Source organism: Phyllostomus hastatus, unplaced genomic scaffold, assembly GCF_019186645.2.
Source record: "Phyllostomus hastatus isolate PE091 unplaced genomic scaffold, TTU_PhHast_1.1 phas_scaffold_317, whole genome shotgun sequence".
NCBI lineage: Eukaryota > Metazoa > Chordata > Mammalia > Chiroptera > Phyllostomidae > Phyllostomus > Phyllostomus hastatus.
This window is the reverse complement of record NW_025334023.1, coordinates 2397004-2413257: the sequence shown is the minus strand read 5'-3', so window position 1 is coordinate 2413257 and position 16254 is coordinate 2397004. Positions and strand designations below refer to the sequence as shown.

Here is a 16254-nt window from a genome sequence, read left to right as displayed (position 1 = left end):
AAAATTAAGAAAACAATTTCATTTACAGTGTCACCAAAATGAATAAAATACTTAGGAATAAGGTTAACAAAAGAAGTGTAAAACATTGTTGAAAGAAGTTAAAGATCTGACTATTTAGAAAACCATCTCATGTTCATGGACTGAAAGACCTGATATCTTCAAGACAGTAATACTTCCCAAATTGATCTCCAAATTTAACACAATCCCTATGAATATTCCAGGAAGCTTGTTTGCAGATTTTGACAAGCCGTTCCTAAAATTCACATGGAAATTCAAAGGACCCGTATTAGCCAAAATAATCTTGACAAAGAACTAACTTAGAGAACTTCCCAAATTCAAAGTTTATTGGAAGGCTACAGTAATCAAGATAGTGTGGTTCTGGCGTAAGGATAGACATGCGAATTAATGGAATAGAATTGAGTATTCAGAAATAAACTCTCACATTTACAGTCAGCAATTTTCAACGAGAGTACTGGAAACAATTCAATGAGAGAAGAATAGTCTTTTCTGCAAACGGTGCTGGGACAACTGGATATCCACAAATGAAAGAATGAAATACGGCCCATACGTCACATCATATGCAAAATTTAATTCAAAATGTATCAGAGGCCTACATGTAAAAGTTAAAACTATAAAACTCTCATAATGTGGAGGTAGATCTTTTGTGACCTTAGATTTGACAAGGCCATGACACCAATAGTACAGGCAACCAAAGGAAATAATAGATACACTGGACTTCATCAAAATTTTAAACTTTTTTGTTTCAAAGGACACAATCAAGAAAGCAAAAAGACAACCTGCAGAATGGGATAAAATATTTGTACATCATCTGTCTGATTAAATAACTTATATCTAGAACATATCAAAAACTTTCACAGCCCAATAATAAAAAAAAATAACCCAGCTAAGAAATACGCAAGGAAACTGAATAGACAGCTTTCCAGAAAAGATATGTCAAAGGCTAATAAACACATGAAAAGATGTTCAACATAATTAGTCACAGTCATCAGGGAAATGCAAATCAAAACCACAATGAGATACCACTTTACACCCCTAGGGTAGCTATTATCAAAAAGACAGGTAACAGCCCTGGCTGGTGTGGCTCAGTGAATTGAGTGCCAGCCTGCAAACTGAAGGGTTGCCAGTTCGATTCCCAGTCAGGGCACATGCCTGGATTGCAGGCCAGGTCCACAGTCAGGGGCCCATGAGAGTCAACCACACAATGATGTTTCTCTCCCTCTCTTTCTTCCTTCCCCTCTCTCTAAAAACAAACAAATAAATTATTTTTTTTAAAAAGCCAGACAATAACAAGTGTTGGCAAGGATATGGAGAAATTGAAACTCTCACATATTGCTGCTATAGCCACTGTGGAAAACAGCCTGGTATTCCTCAAATGGTTTTTATGTCTGACTTATTTATGCTCTTCCTTTTATTGGGGAAGCCAGTGCTTTTATCTTTGCTGGATAGAATCCCACCCATCCCACAAGGCCCAACTCAAATTCCAATTTAACAAGAATATATGCTCGTCTACTCAAGGTGAGATCCAAGGAGAAAAAAAAAAAAGAATATATGTTCGTATACCTAGAAACCAAATTGCAAGGTTGTGCACCTTTAGCTGTTATTGCAAAATTGCTCTTCAAAATACCTTAACTAATTCCCTTTGTCTCAGATCCTTCTCAACACTTGACATTGTCAAACTTTAAAATTGTTGTCAGTCTGCCCTGACCCATGTGGCTCAGGATGCTTGGGCATTGTCCTGCAGAGTGAAAGGTTGCCATTTCGATTCCTGGTCAGGACACCTGCCTAGGTTATGGGTTCAGTCCCCAGTCAGGGCGTGTATGAGGGACAATGGATTGATGTTTCTCTCTCACATCGATGTTTCTCTCCTTTTCTTTCTCCCTCCCTTTTCCTCTCTCTAAAAATAAATAAATAAATCTTTTAAAAATAAAATTGTTGTCAGTCTGGTTGATCTGAAATGATATTTTATTGCTTTTACTTGCATTTTGCTGATTACTAATGTGATTGAACATCATTTCCTTTTCTCCTCCTTCTCCCGAGCCATTTGAGTGAATTCTTCTGTGAATTGCATGATTAGATGCTATTGACCTATTTTCATTTTCTTATTATTAATGTGAGTGCTGTATTCTGGATATTAGTCCTTTGTAAAATGTGTTACAGTTTCTTTGTGCTTTTAAAAAAATTTTATAGCACACTCATACAGATTTAACGTTGATGTGTTGAATTAATTAACCTTCTACAGTTTTTCCTTTTGATCTTATCTAAGAAATACTTTTAAATCTTTTTTTAATTTATTGATTTTGGAGAAAGAGAGGGAGGGAAGGAGAAAAGGCTGATTTGTTGCACCCACCCAGCATTTATCAGTTGATTCCCGTTTGTGCTCTGACTGGGGAGATTGAACTGCCTGCAGCCCTGGCACATTGGGATGCCGCTCCAACCAACTGAGCTACCCAGTCAGGGCAAGAAATACTTTCTAATCCCAGGATTAAACTGATTTTTTTCCTAATAGTTTTAAAATTTTGTGTACTTAAAAAATATTTAGGTCTTTGGCCTTTCTAGAATTGGAGAAGTGTGAGGTGAGGTTCTAGTTTATTTTCTTCACACAGAAAACCAAGTATTCCCAATACGTTTCATTGAATCTGAGCAAGAGTCCTCCCTTTACCAGATCTCTTTAAACAATAAAAGAGTGAATTGACCTGGCAGGGGAAGGGTTTCACAGACCAAATCATCAGTTTGCACAATTTCACCTTAGTCTTTTATCTTTTTTTAGAAGATAAATGCAGGTAGGGCAGGAATCATTGACCAAACAATCTGTGAAGTTCTGAGCTTCTCCCCATCTGGCAGGGAAACAAACAAAACAGCAGCAGCAGCAGCAGCAGCAGCAGCAGCAGCAGCATACTCCTGGAGTGGCAATTGAGACAGAATTGGCCATCTGCTTTCCATTAAAATTACTCCCATACCGGCAGATAGGGAACTTTAGGGTTATTTTTAGATTTGTAAAAGAATTTTTTTCCCCTGAGGAATAGCACACACTTGGCCTTCTGTGCTTACCTAGGAGAAGTTTTATTATTAGCTTTTACATCACCTATTTTCTTCTTTTGTTGTTGATGATTTTGTTTTTATACTAAAGACATTTCAAATCAAGCCTGCTCTGGGACTAGCAGCCTTCCTCTTCCAGGGCTCAGCCAAGGTGAATGACCCACAGATTGCTGGCCTTTTATTTGGATGGTCAGTTCTCCCTGAAGGTACAACACAACCTGGAGCATAATTGATTACTGGATGTTCCCCCCTTTCTTATGACCTCAGGGAGAGGTGCCTTGCCCTAAGAACAGTGCCTAACTTACAGCCATACAGTTCCCTGGGACTCACTAGTGGGAGGCTGGGCGGCTGGGCCTGGAATCCAGTGTACAGGCTACCTCAGGTTCCGGTGCAGTGGGCAGGTCAGAGCCAACGCCACAGAACCACTCCCTGCCTTCCTGGCCTGACCTGTATTCTCACCAGTATAGCGCTCAGCAGCCAGCCCTCACAGCTAGTAAGAGGAATTCCGATTCAGGCTTTTTCTGGAAGTAACAGCTTCAAGACTCCATTTAATTTATTTTCTTTCCTTTTGTCTAGTAAAGAAAGGAAGAAAAAAGCCTACAAACCCTGTGGTTAGAACATTTCCATCTCACTTTGTAGATTTTCAGTTTACAGAAAAAAAAAAAGAGGCTTTGCTATGAGGGTGAAGTTTTATAGGCTCTGTCTCCTAAACATCTTTGTAGTTCCCGCTCTATGCCATTGTTACTGTTTTAGCTTTGTCTTTGGGCTGCTACAGTGTCTTTCTATCTGGTCCCTCCTTCTCTGTTCTCACCTACTCTGAGCCCCTCTCCATATTGCTGCTGAGGTCGTCTTTATAAACCTGTAACTCCCCCATTGAAAGTCCTCCAGTGGGCTCCTGTTATTTATTGATGATTTCCATCCCTTGGCCTAGAGTTCAGATCTCTTCACAGTATATCCCCAGTGTATCTGTTTACCTTCATTTCCTACCATTTCTCCCACACTGTAAATCCAACATATTGAACTATTTGCCATTCCCCTAATATGCCATAAATTTTTATGGCTTCATGCATGAAACAAATACATATTTCTCTGTCCTCATCCCCACAAGCCTCTGACAAACTCCTGCTACTCAGTGTTCAGGGCCAACTGTACTTCTTCTGAGAAACCATTTCCAGCTCTCCCAGAAGTGTTCTTCACTCCCTCCTCAGCTCTCCACTAACACCTCAACATTATTTGATTATATATTATATATGTTGCTTATAGACTAATGTAAATAACATATCATTTCTCCCATTAGACTATAAGCTCCTATGTAAAGAGCCCAGAACCATGCTTGGCACAGAGTAAGCATTTGCTAGATACTGGCTGTGCTGATGGATAATGATGAAGAAACTGGATTAAGTCACTTTAGTCCTTTACTGATCACCTATCACCAGAGTCTTATGTCAATTCAATTTTTAAAAGATCGGGGGAAAGAACATCCGTAGCATGAATAAGGTGGGGAAAAATGACATTGTTTTAAGAAAATGGGATTTTTAAATTGAAGTCTGGCCAGAGGTGGGCAGTCAGAGTGGGGGTGGGTTGAAGGGACTGGGACTGTTAAATTTGGACAGCAGAAAATTCAGGAAGAATAACTGATATCTTCATATCTCTGCAGGGTCGTCCTGGAGCAGAGGGAACAGATGTATTCTGTGAGGATAGACCTAGGACCAGTGGTTGGGAAGCTGTTCAGGGTTAGATTCTTTACAGGTTGTTTTTTTTTTTAAGCTCAGACTAAAGAATTTCTTAAACTCCAGAGCTCTCCAGCAAGTGCTGGCCTGGCTGAAGAAGTGCTGAGCACCCCACCATTAGAAGTGTGTGCTGGCAGAGGCTCTGTGGTGAGCCATGTGAGCCATTATAAAGGGTATTTCTGTGCTGAGTAGCAAATTGGACTCAACTGCCTCTAATACCACTTCTAACTCTGTAATTCAGTGCCTGTGTGACGCCTTTCAATAACACGAGCATAACCCCTATCGGGACACTGAATAGGAACACAATCACTTTTTTTTTTAAACGGAACCATCTTTGATCAAATTAATTCTCCAGAGGAACTTCCTGTTTTCCCATGTTTTGAAGCTGAAATAAAAGAATCTGGACAAAGAAAATGGCATCCAAATCCAGAGGTTTATGCTGAGCAGACTCATGTCTTGAGGAGGGGTGGGAAGTCTGATAGGAGTAGCCTTTCTCTCTCACTCATCAGGCCTGGGTCGCATTGCCACTCTCTGGTTTGTAGAAGATAAGTCAGCTTCAACATGCTCATTTCTAAAATGGGACTAATAAGTGTGTGTTTCATGGAGTTGGGGTGAAGATTAAATCAGATGAAGTGCCTCTCACAGTGCTCAGAGCATACTACAGAATCAAAATTATTCCCTTTCTCTTTTGCCCTTTTGTTTTTGTTTTTGGTTACCCTGGCCTTGGGGGGCGGGCGGGGTGAGGTGGAAGAAGGGATACCAGTTATGAAGCTATTGCAATAATCTGGGTGAGAAATAGAGCTTTCTTCTTTTTAATCATGACCTTCAGAACTAATATCTCCACTGCATGTGTGCCCTGGCTCACAAAGGAGTAATTCTCCTTGTCTTCCTGAGCCACAAGTTAGTCTTCCACTAGCCTAAAATTTTACTTCCTAAAGGTAAGGTTAAGGTAGTTACTGAAAAAGTCCTGATTTCTCTGTAATTTCTAATTTTCAAAATAATCAAAAAAATAGCTTTACATTTCTTCAGTCCTAATCCTAGTGACAAGAAAAAGGGGTTGTATTGTATTGATATCTATAAAGCAATTAAAATGTATACATCAGAATAACAGGAGACCTGATCACTACTATAGCCTTTGGGGTGCAAAGGAGAAAAGCTCACTTATGTCCATTTATTCTCTTCACTCTCAACCTTCAAAGAATATAAATACAGAAGGGACAGACTTCCAAGGACAAAGTCATAGTTATTTGGTAGGTTTGGGAAGGGCCTTGCTTTCAGGATTTGCTTCCCACTGACTTGTTGAAAAATCTTGACCAAAAAGTCATTTCACATTTCACCTCCCTGAGCCTCTGTTTTCTTACCTACACACCGGGGGAATAACAAGAGTGTTGTTCTGAGGCTCAAATGAAATAGCAGGTGTGAAAATATCTTTTGTATGAGCAGTGGGTGAAATATACCTGGTGTATATTTGAACTCAGTATCTTTACCCCCAGTGAGTTTCAACAGACCCCGGCAGCCTTGGGGGACCAGGACTGGAATGCGCTCTGCTCCTTAGGTGGGTCAGAGCCTTTGAAGGTCAAGTACACTGTGCCGGAGGAGACCTCCAGTAGGGAACAGCCACACACTAGCAAGCGCTTCTGTGACCTGAAGCTTACCTTTTAGTTGTGGGCAATTCTCTCTCATTAACAAGGAAGCACATGAAGAAAAAGAGGAAAAAGAGCAGAGAGAGTAATGAAAGTTGAGATTACTGTTTTAGAGAGAATGTAAGGTGACCTGTGAACAGAGTCCCAGGAAAAGGGAACAGAAAGGGTCTGAGATAGGAAAGGCCTTAAAACATTGAAAAAGCAACAAGGAAACCATTGTGGCTAGAGTAGATTAGCCATGGGGGCACATAGAAGGAGAGGAGCTTAGAGAAGCAGTGGGGGCCCAGATGAGTCATTAAAAGGATTTCACTGTGATTGTCAGGGCTTAAAGAAAGGGGTGTCATACTGGGATTTAACTGTTTTAGCTGGATTGCTCTTGGCTGCTGTGGGAATTGGGCTGAATGGAATCAAAGGTGGAAAGAGGGAGACCAGTTACGCAGCTATTACAACAATCTAGGTGGGAAATAATGATACTTGGAGTAGGATAGGAAGCATGTTGGCAGTGAGATAAGGCCAGATTTTGAATATATTCTGAAGGTGAAACTGAAAGGATTTGCTGATGGATTGGATGTGGATAGGAGAGGAAGCTTACAGTCAAGGATGACTCTTAAGTTTTTTGGCCTGAGGAACTAGAGTAACAAGTTGTCATTTACTGGGGAGGAGAAATCTGTGGAGGAACAGGTTTGGGAGGGAGTGGGAGGATAGGAAGTAAAATCTTATTTTTTTAATCTTTTTATTATTTTTTTTATCCTCACCTGAGGGGCATGATTATTTATTTTAGAGGAGGAGGGGAAGGGGGAGAGAGAGAGAGAAACATCAATTGATTGCCTCACACGTGCCCTGATGGAGGATTGAACCCACCACCCAGACATGTGCCCTGACTAGGAATTGAACCCATAACCTTTTGGTTTATGAGACAATGCTCCAACTCACTGAGCTACGCTGTCCAGGGCTTTTTTAAAAAAATCTTTTTGATTTGAAATAATAATAGTCTTAATTATGTACCTGAGTCTTAGTGCTTTAAAATTTTAACCAATTTTGCCCTGGCTGGTGTGGCTCAGTGGATTAAGTGCTGGCCTGTGAACCAAAGCGTCACCGGTTTGATTCCTAGTCAAGGCACATGCCTGGGTTGTGAGCCAGGTCCCCAGATGGGGGTGCATTGAGAGGTAACCACACATTGATGTTTCCCTCCCTCTCTTTCTCCCTTCCTTCCCCTCTTTCTAGAAATAAGTAAGTAAAATCTCTTTAAAAAATCTTAACCAATTCCATACTTGTAGCAACCTATTAGGTAAATAATATTACTAGTCCTGTTATACAGATGGGAAAACTAAGGCACAGAGAAGTGAAGTAAGTGACCCAAGATCATACATAATAAGTGGTATTGCTGAGATTCAAACCTAAGCCTGGGTCTAGCTCCAGAGACCACACTCTTAACCACTCTCCCATATAGCATTGGAGTATAGGGAACATCCAAGTGAAGATGTTGAGTGGGCAGTTAGATGCCGTATGAGTCAGGAGTTCAGGAGGGAAGTCTGGTCTAGCAATATGTAACTCAGGCATAGTTGTTAGTAGACAGATGATGCTGAAAAGAAAGGTAAGTTTGGGTCAACCACCATAAAGGGAGACATGGTCTCAAGAAGATGAGATGATCAGCTTAAACCCCTGAAAGACAACCTGCCCCCTCAGATGTGATTAACCCTTTAGTCGTGCTCCTTAGAGCCAAGGAAGGTGCAAGCCAAGCCCCTGTGGATGCCCCCAAAATGCTACCCTCTATGCTTCTGCCTGGAATGTCCTTCCTCCCCTTTTTTGTCTACATCCAGGAACACCTAGTGCCCAGTATAATCCTGGCAGACAATAAGCACTAAATAAATGTTAGTTGGTGAGAGCTCTTTCTCTGCCTACTGTGCTGTTGTCATGGTAGTTGTCAAGCTGCATTCTAACTGTCCACTTATCTGTCTTTCTCCCTCATTAGTTAGTAACCGTCTCAAGGCCAGGGACCCTGTTTGATTTCTTTCTTTTGTTTTAAACCTCTCATAGCTTCAGAATACAACCTACCTGGCAGTCTCTTTATTGAGTACCTAATCTCTAGGCACTAGAGATGCCAACGTCATCATCAGCAGAAGCGGCAACATAAATAATGGCAGTTGAAGACAAGGAAACAGAATAATGAAAACAAAGCCAAGGACATTGCAGGGGGGAAGCCCAGTTTATCTATGATGCCTTGCTGGACAGAGACAGTTGGTGGTGGAGAAGGGATATTCTCTACTGGCCGCACAAGACTGTTGCCCAGGGTAGAAAGTGGGAAGGAGGAACTGACCAAGAGCTGTTGTGTACAGGCAGATGAGATTTAGCTATGTCTTTAAGGAACTTACAGTTTAAGGAGAGAGAGACAAGACAGGAAATATAAACAAACAAGTGAAGTACAGTGTATAAATTCTATAATAAGTTCTATAAGTTCTCTAATCTATAAGGATGCAGGTGCCTTCAAATTTGTTCTGTTATAAAGAGTAGAAGCTACAGGTAGTCAGAGCTGGGTGCAGTATGAGTTGTCACTTTCAATCAGTGCAGTCTCATGGAGTGGGGGAGGGGTCTCTGGAAAGGAGGGTGTTCGCTCCCAGTAGAGATGTAAAGGCTGGAATGATCACGCTAGCATGTAGTGTAGAGGAGGCTCTAGCCCATATATGAGGGTGGACCAAAGGGCCTTTAAGGTGCTTCTAACCTCAGCAGTCTGTAACCCTAAGTCCCTTTCTTTACCTTGGCCTGAGAATGTCATCTACATGATGAAGAGGGTTGGGCCAAATAAAGCTCCTTCTCATGTTGCCATTCTATGATATCTGCCAAAGCGAAGGAAGATCCTATAACTGCTCCTAAAGTGGAAGGCGTCTGTGGTGACATCACAGGGGCGCGATTACCCTTGGTTGCACGGTCTCTCATGGAGCTGAATCTGGATCACTTTGCTTCCCAGATTAAATCCCTGACTTTCTTCTTGAGAGGTGGCAGATTTCCAGATTGCTAATTAAGTGACAACAAGTTGGCTACCTCATTTCTGAAGTCAGAAAATAAATGGGGTCTGGGGAAGAGAGATTGATTTTCTTTGGAACTGGAAAGGATTTCAAAAAGGCATATTAACAAAGATACATTATTCAAGCTCAATATTTACAAATCCCAAAGAAGCTTTTAGGGATTAAGGGATTTAATCTTTGACTTTTAAAATCTGCTTTTCATTGTCAGTCAAAATACCAGTGAACATTAAAAACTACAGGGAGCAGTGAGACAGGCACTTACACATTGCTGGTGCAAGTACAAATCAATAGTTTTTCTAGAAAGTAGTGTGGCAAAGTATGTGAAGACTCTTGAGCATGTCACTTCTTGTCACCTTTGCTGCTATAGCCCCAATCTGAGCCTCATCATCTATTGACAGAGGTTTACAATAGCCTGTGTGCGTCTCGACCCTTACCCTTTTTCAGTCTGTTTTCAGTACAGCAATCAGAATGACCCTTTTGAAACATAAGTCAGATCATGTTATTCTGCTCAAAACCCCATGAGAAAATTAAAGTTACAGTAACCTATAACTTTAACCTATAACCTATAAGTTACTGTAACTTTAACCTATAAGTTCAGTCATGAACTGACCAGCCCTTTATCTCTCTGACTTCTACTACTGTCCCCCTCACTTAGTCCACGTCGGCCACACTGGCCTCCTTGCTGGTCCTCAGACATGTCCCCTATGCTCAGAACTTCGGGCCGTGGCACTGACTGTTCCCTTTGTATTGCTGTCTTTTCAGCCATCTGCTGGTTAACTCTGTTCCCTTCAAGTCTTTGTGAAAATCTTACCTTCTCATTGTATCTTATGCTGGCTACCTTATTTAATATTGCAATGCCTGCCCCCCACAGCATTGTGGCACTTCCAATGTCTCTTACCCTGCCCTTTTTCTCTTTTCCCTAGCACTTAAGACTGTGTTTGTTTATATTTACTATTTATTTATTCCTTTCACAACCTCTTAGAATCTAAGCTCCACAAGGGCAGGGGTCATAGTGTCTGACACAGAGTGCATACTCAGATATTTGTTGAATGGATGAAATTTAAAAATAGCACTGTCTTTTGACCTAGAACAATTTACAGGGAAACAACAGTAGAGTGGATGAAGCTGAGGATCAAAACAATGATTTGGAACATGAGGAAGAAAAAAATAACCAATCAGAATAAGAAGAAAAAAAGAATTCAAAAAAATGAGAATAGTGTAAGCAGCCTCTGGGACAACTTCAGGCGTTCCAACTTTCTTATAGGGGTGCCAGAATGAGAAGAGAAAGAGCAAGAAATTGGAAAACTATTGGAAAAAATAATAAAAAAATACTTCCCTAATTTGGTAAAGGAAATAAACATGCCACTTCAGGAAGTACAGAGAGTCCCACACAAGATGGATGCAAACAGGCCCACTCCAAGACACATCATAATAAAAAATGCCAAAGGTTAAAGATAAAGAGAGAATCTTAAAGTAGCAAGAGAAAAGTAATTAGTTACCTATGGAGGAATCCGTATAAGATTGTCAGCTGATTTCTCAAAAGCAACTTTGCAGGCCAGAAGGGATTGGGAAGAAATATTCAAAGTCATGAAAAGCAGAGACTTACAGCCAAGATTATTCTACCCAGCAAAGCTATCATTTAGAATCGAAGGGTAGATCAAGAGCTTCCCAGACAAGGAAAAACTAAAGGAGTTTATCATCACCAAACCATTATTATGTGCAGTGTTAAAGGGACTTAAGAAAAAGAAGATCAAAACTATGAACAATAAAATGGGAAAAATACATATCTATCAACAATTGAATCTAAAAAACAAACTAAGCAAACAAGAAGAACAGAGACAGAATGAAGGATACAGAGAGCGTTTTGATGGTTGCCAGATGGGAAGGGGGGTGTGAGGGAATGGGTGAAGAGGTGAGGGGATTAAGCACAAATAGGTAGTTACAGAATAGCTATGGGGATGTAAAGTACAACACAGGAAATGGAGCAGCCAAAGAACTTATATGCATGACCCATGGTCATGAACAGTGATTTGGGGATTGCCCAAGGGAGTGGAGGTGCTTGATGGAAGGGGGCAAAGGGGGGAAAAGTTAGGACAACTATAATAGCATAATAAAAAAATATATAATTTTTTAAAAAACCACAATGAAATACCACTTTAACCTACTAGGATGTGTATAATCAAAATAACAGGTGTTGATGAGGATGTGGAGAAATTGGAAACCTCATGTATTGCTTGTGGGAATACAGAATCGTGCAGCCACTGTGATGATTCCTCAAAAAAGCTACACATACAGTTATCATATGACAGCAACTTTGCTTCTCAGTATGTACCCAAAAGAACTGAAATCAGGACTCAACAAGGATTGTATCCTAATGTTCATAGGACCATTGTCCACAGTAGCCAAAAGGCAGAAGAAACCCACGTGCCCATCAACAGATGGGAGGGTAAATAAGATGTAACATAAACATAGAATGGAATGTTAGTCGGCCATGAAGAGGAATGATGTTCTGATACCTGCCACAACATTGATGAAACTTGAAAACAGTATGCTAAGTCAAAGAAGCCAGACACAAAAGGACAAATTGTACTATTTTATTTTGCTTATGTAAAATATCTACAATAGGCAAATTAATAGAGACAAAGTAGATTAGAGGTTAACAAGGGGCTATAGGGAGAGAGAATGGGAAGTTATTGCTTAAAGGGTACAGAGGTTTTGTTTGGGTGTGATTAGAAAGTTTTAGAAACATGCCCTGGCTGGTGTGGCTCAGTGGATTGAGTGCTGGCCTGCGAACCAAAGGGTCACTGGTTCGATTCCCAGTAAGGGCACATGCCTGGATTGTGGGCCAGGTTCCCAGTAGAGGGCACCTGAGAGGCAACCACACACTGAAGTTTCTCTTCCTCTCTTTCTCCCTCCCTTCACCCCTCTCTAAAAATAAATAAATAAAATCTTTTTTTAAAACGTTTTAGAAACACTTAGTGGGAATGGTTGTACAACATGGTGAATCTAATTAATACCACTGAAAGATACACTTAAAATGGTTAAAATCACAAATTTTGTTACATATACTTTGCCACAATAAAAAATTTCAAAAAAAACTCACAAAACATGGTATAAAATATGCATTGTGGGGTATATCAGGTGTGTGTGGGTTCTCAAACCAATTGTGAGAATCTTTCCCCAGCTACTCACTCAGTGATGTTGGCCAAGGTGGGAGTTTTTATACTATGGACCTTGGCAAAGCCTACAAAACAGAGCTTCACCTCAGTTCCCTCAAGCCAGTCATTAAGTACCAGCCCACACTGAGTATATGTGTATAAAGTTCCACAGAAAACTGTTTGGAAGGAGAGATGCCACACCGTTACTACCACTGGGGAGAAGAATGTGTGTCAGGGATGTAAAGTAAACTTACACTTTTTACCATACACATGTCTCTGTTGTTTCAATATTTTTACAGTGAGCATATAAACATATATTTCTAGCTTTTTTTTTTTTTAATGGACAGGGGATCTGCATGTGTTAGGATTGTGGTGTTGGCAACTTTTTTCTTGAGAGGGTAAAAGCTAGTCACATATACTGTCTGAAATGGCCCATGAAGAGGATGAAGACCAAGCCTGGGACCTGGTTCTGTTTCCTCAGAAATTTGCTTTTCTTTTTGCCTAACTAAATGGAGCTTTTCTTGTCTTTTTGTAGGTTACCCCACAGCCTACCCAGCAGCGGCCCCTGCCTACAATCCCAGCCTGTACCCCACTAATAGCCCCAGTTATGCTCCAGGTAAGGAGAACGTGGAGAGAATAGTGGTGAGTGGGGTGGGAGGTAGGGTTTGTTATATTTGGAAAAGCAAACCCACCTGCTGGCCTTTCTCTGTCCTTAATTGCTCTGGGCTCAGCTTGTCCAAGTGTGATTCTCCTGGGAGTTGCCCCTGGGAACTGGGGCAATTCAGCCTTAGGGTGGGGGCAGGAATAAAATCTTCTCCATTCCACTTGGGACTTAAGGTTGACCCATCTCTCCTTTATTGGAATGTCTGAGACATGCATCCTCCTCACAGAACCTTTTCTGCTTTCCCTAATAATGTCCAAATCCATTCTTTGCTCAGTTGCCCCTGAGGGTGTCATTGAGAATCAGTCAATTTCTCCCTCTCTCTCTCTCTCTCTCCCTCTCTCTCTCTCTCTCTCTCTCACACACACACACACACACACACACACAGCAGACTTACCTTCTGGGTGTGAATTTGGAAGTGAGAGACTTGCCACCAGTGGATAAAGAGCTGGTTTTCAAGCTGAAGCAAGGAAGTTGTTTTTTAAAAATAATAAAGACCCAATACTCCTTGGATGTTGAAATGGGTTTGGAAATGTTGAAAAAGTTTGTTCTAGTTTGGGCTAGGAGCAGTACAGAGGTCTTCTCACAGATCTTCATTCCCACACTCAGCCGGTGCTCTAACACTCAGGGGGCAGGAGAAAGAGCGTGGGCTCTGCCGTGAGACTGGGTTTGAATGCTGATTACTCGACTCACTCGTCGTGAGGCCTTGGACAAGTTACCTCATGTCTGAGAAATCAGAGTTGTAGATGGTTTTATGCAAGTTCTTCGTTTACGCTGCAAGGATTTATTTGTTGAATGTCTCCCACACTGGGATAGAAAAAAAGAAAGGATGACACTTTTGCCTCAGTGGCTTACAGTCCATCTGGGAGCTAGCATAGAAACAGATTCATGGCTGTGCAGTGTCGTAGTGTTGCAGAAGGTGTACATGTAAGGGGAGAGGAAGCAGAAGAGGGAACAACAGTCAGCCTGAGATCGTAAGTGTAGGGGAGGCTTCACAGAGGGGCAGGCGGTAGAGACTTGAGGGAGAAAGCAGGAGGCGTATAACATTGGGGGCCCAACTGAGAACGGAGGCCAGGAGTCTGTCAAGACTGTTCCCCAGCCCTGGGATATTTTCTCGTGATGTCCAGAGCTTGTGGGGAGAGAATCGTTTTAGGATTAGTATGGCAAGAAAGTAGAGGATGGGGAATAAATAGCTAATATTTGTTGAATGGTCCCTATGTGCCGTGGAATATTTTAAGCACTTTATGGATATTAACTTGTTTTATATCTCAACAAACTTTGAGTACTGTTGTTAATCCATTTTCCAACTGGGAAAACTAAAACTTTGGAAGTTTGGGAACCAGCACAGGATCCAATCCAGGCATCCTGCCACCACACCTGCATGTGCTCTTAACCACTGCATCACACCTGGATGTGGCCAGTGGCCAGAGAAACTGGGGATTAGGCGAGAGCAACCAGACCAGAAAGGGAAGGGAGAGCACACCGGAGGAGGCTGAGACTGGGGAGCGGGGGTAGGGAACAGAGATTGGAAAGCTCCTGGCATATGTAAAGTACTGATTAAGCTTTCATTTTAAAACAAACTTAATATCAGCCCTCATCAAGCTTGATTTTCTTCAATTTTGTATTTTGAAAAGTCAACATATTTCTAAGCTATGACTAAACCAACCCAGACCATTTTCTCAGAAACACAAAATCCATTAGAGAGGGTAGTGTTAGCTCATAGTGTCAGAAAGCCCCAAACTGGGAATTGGAAGATCAGGGTTGTAGCAGGTATACACACCTGGTCTGTCGAATATATGGGGAGGCTGGCCTCTGACCTCACCGGGCCTCCTGGCTGCAGTGGGGGAGCGCCTGCTGGAGAGGAACTCCGCCTGAGGACAGAGGTGACACTGTAGATCACTTTCAGCTTCCTGCCAGAGCCTGCCGTTTGTGATGTCCAGAGTTGCCTGCGGGGTAGAAACCTGCAAAGGAGCTAGGCCCTCGGGTTTTAAATTCCTCTCAGCTGCGTCAAGGAGACCAAAAAGTTGCTTCAGAGAGTTATTTTCAGCAGTTTGAGTACCCTGATATGTCAACTATCCAGGGTGCAGGGAAACATTTCATTGGTTCTGAAGGCAATGTAGGTACTTGGAGCTTTTCCCCAAGCTCTTAGTTCTTAATTCTGACTTCAGGGACCTTAGTTAAGAAATATTTGGCCCCCACGAGGCAGGAGCCAACTGGGATTTGTTTTCAGAATCTAGAGAGCGAAGGATGTGTCAGATTAATGGTAATCTGACTTGAAAATGAAAGGAGAAGGGAAGTAGGATAACTAATATAGGGAAGAATGAAATACTGTCTCACAAGAAATCTGTTTATAAATCATTTATATCTGTTGTCTCAGTTGATTTCATAGCAGCCTTGTAAAGTACAAATCTGTTATTCTCATTTGACATATAACAGTCCAGGGAGAGACCAAGGAAAGGATCTCTGTTTCCTGAACACCTGCCACCTTCCCGTCTCTGTGCAAGGCGTGTCACAGACATTAATTTTCACCTTGTCTTGGAAGTTAGAGCTTTTTGCTTCCGATTTTGCTCAGTGAGGTTAAATAACTTGTCCAAAATGTCTCAGCTAAAAAGCAGTGGAACTGGGATTCAAACCCAGCCTGTCGGACCCCCACTGCCTGTGCTCCTCCCACCGCACCACATTTTCCCAGAGGCCTCAGGGAATGAAGTGCCTTTGCATTGGTCCTAGCTCTCTGGGGCCTTATAGAGAACTCTTCAGAGGCCAAAATGATGATTTTGTCCCTGAATCTTCATGTCCTCTAGCACATAAAATCTTTGTCATGTGTGAAGTCTCTCTGCAGTACTTGGGAGAATTGAAATTTACTCTCAGCGTGGACAAACAGAGAGCGGGAGCTTGGGCTTGTTCTTGTACGGGCGGCTTCTGGGTCCGCTGCCTCCCAGGCGCCCCTCCTCAGTGAATGGGCTTTTCTGGATGGCAAGTCTG

The 16254-nt window shown here is 41.8% G+C and overlaps 1 protein-coding gene across 4 annotated transcripts in view; it reads left to right on the top strand.

Moving 5' to 3' along the window:
• The window catches only part of FAM168A (family with sequence similarity 168 member A), a 168809-nt gene that overhangs the window by 131158 nt on the left and 21397 nt on the right, over window positions 1-16254 (top strand). For all 4 annotated transcript variants that reach the window (XM_045817938.1, XM_045817937.1, XM_045817936.1 and 1 more), the window contains exon 3: window positions 13147-13227. In XM_045817938.1, coding sequence (XP_045673894.1) covers window positions 13147-13227 — 81 coding nt within the window. The remainder of the gene's footprint in view (window positions 1-13146; window positions 13228-16254) is intronic.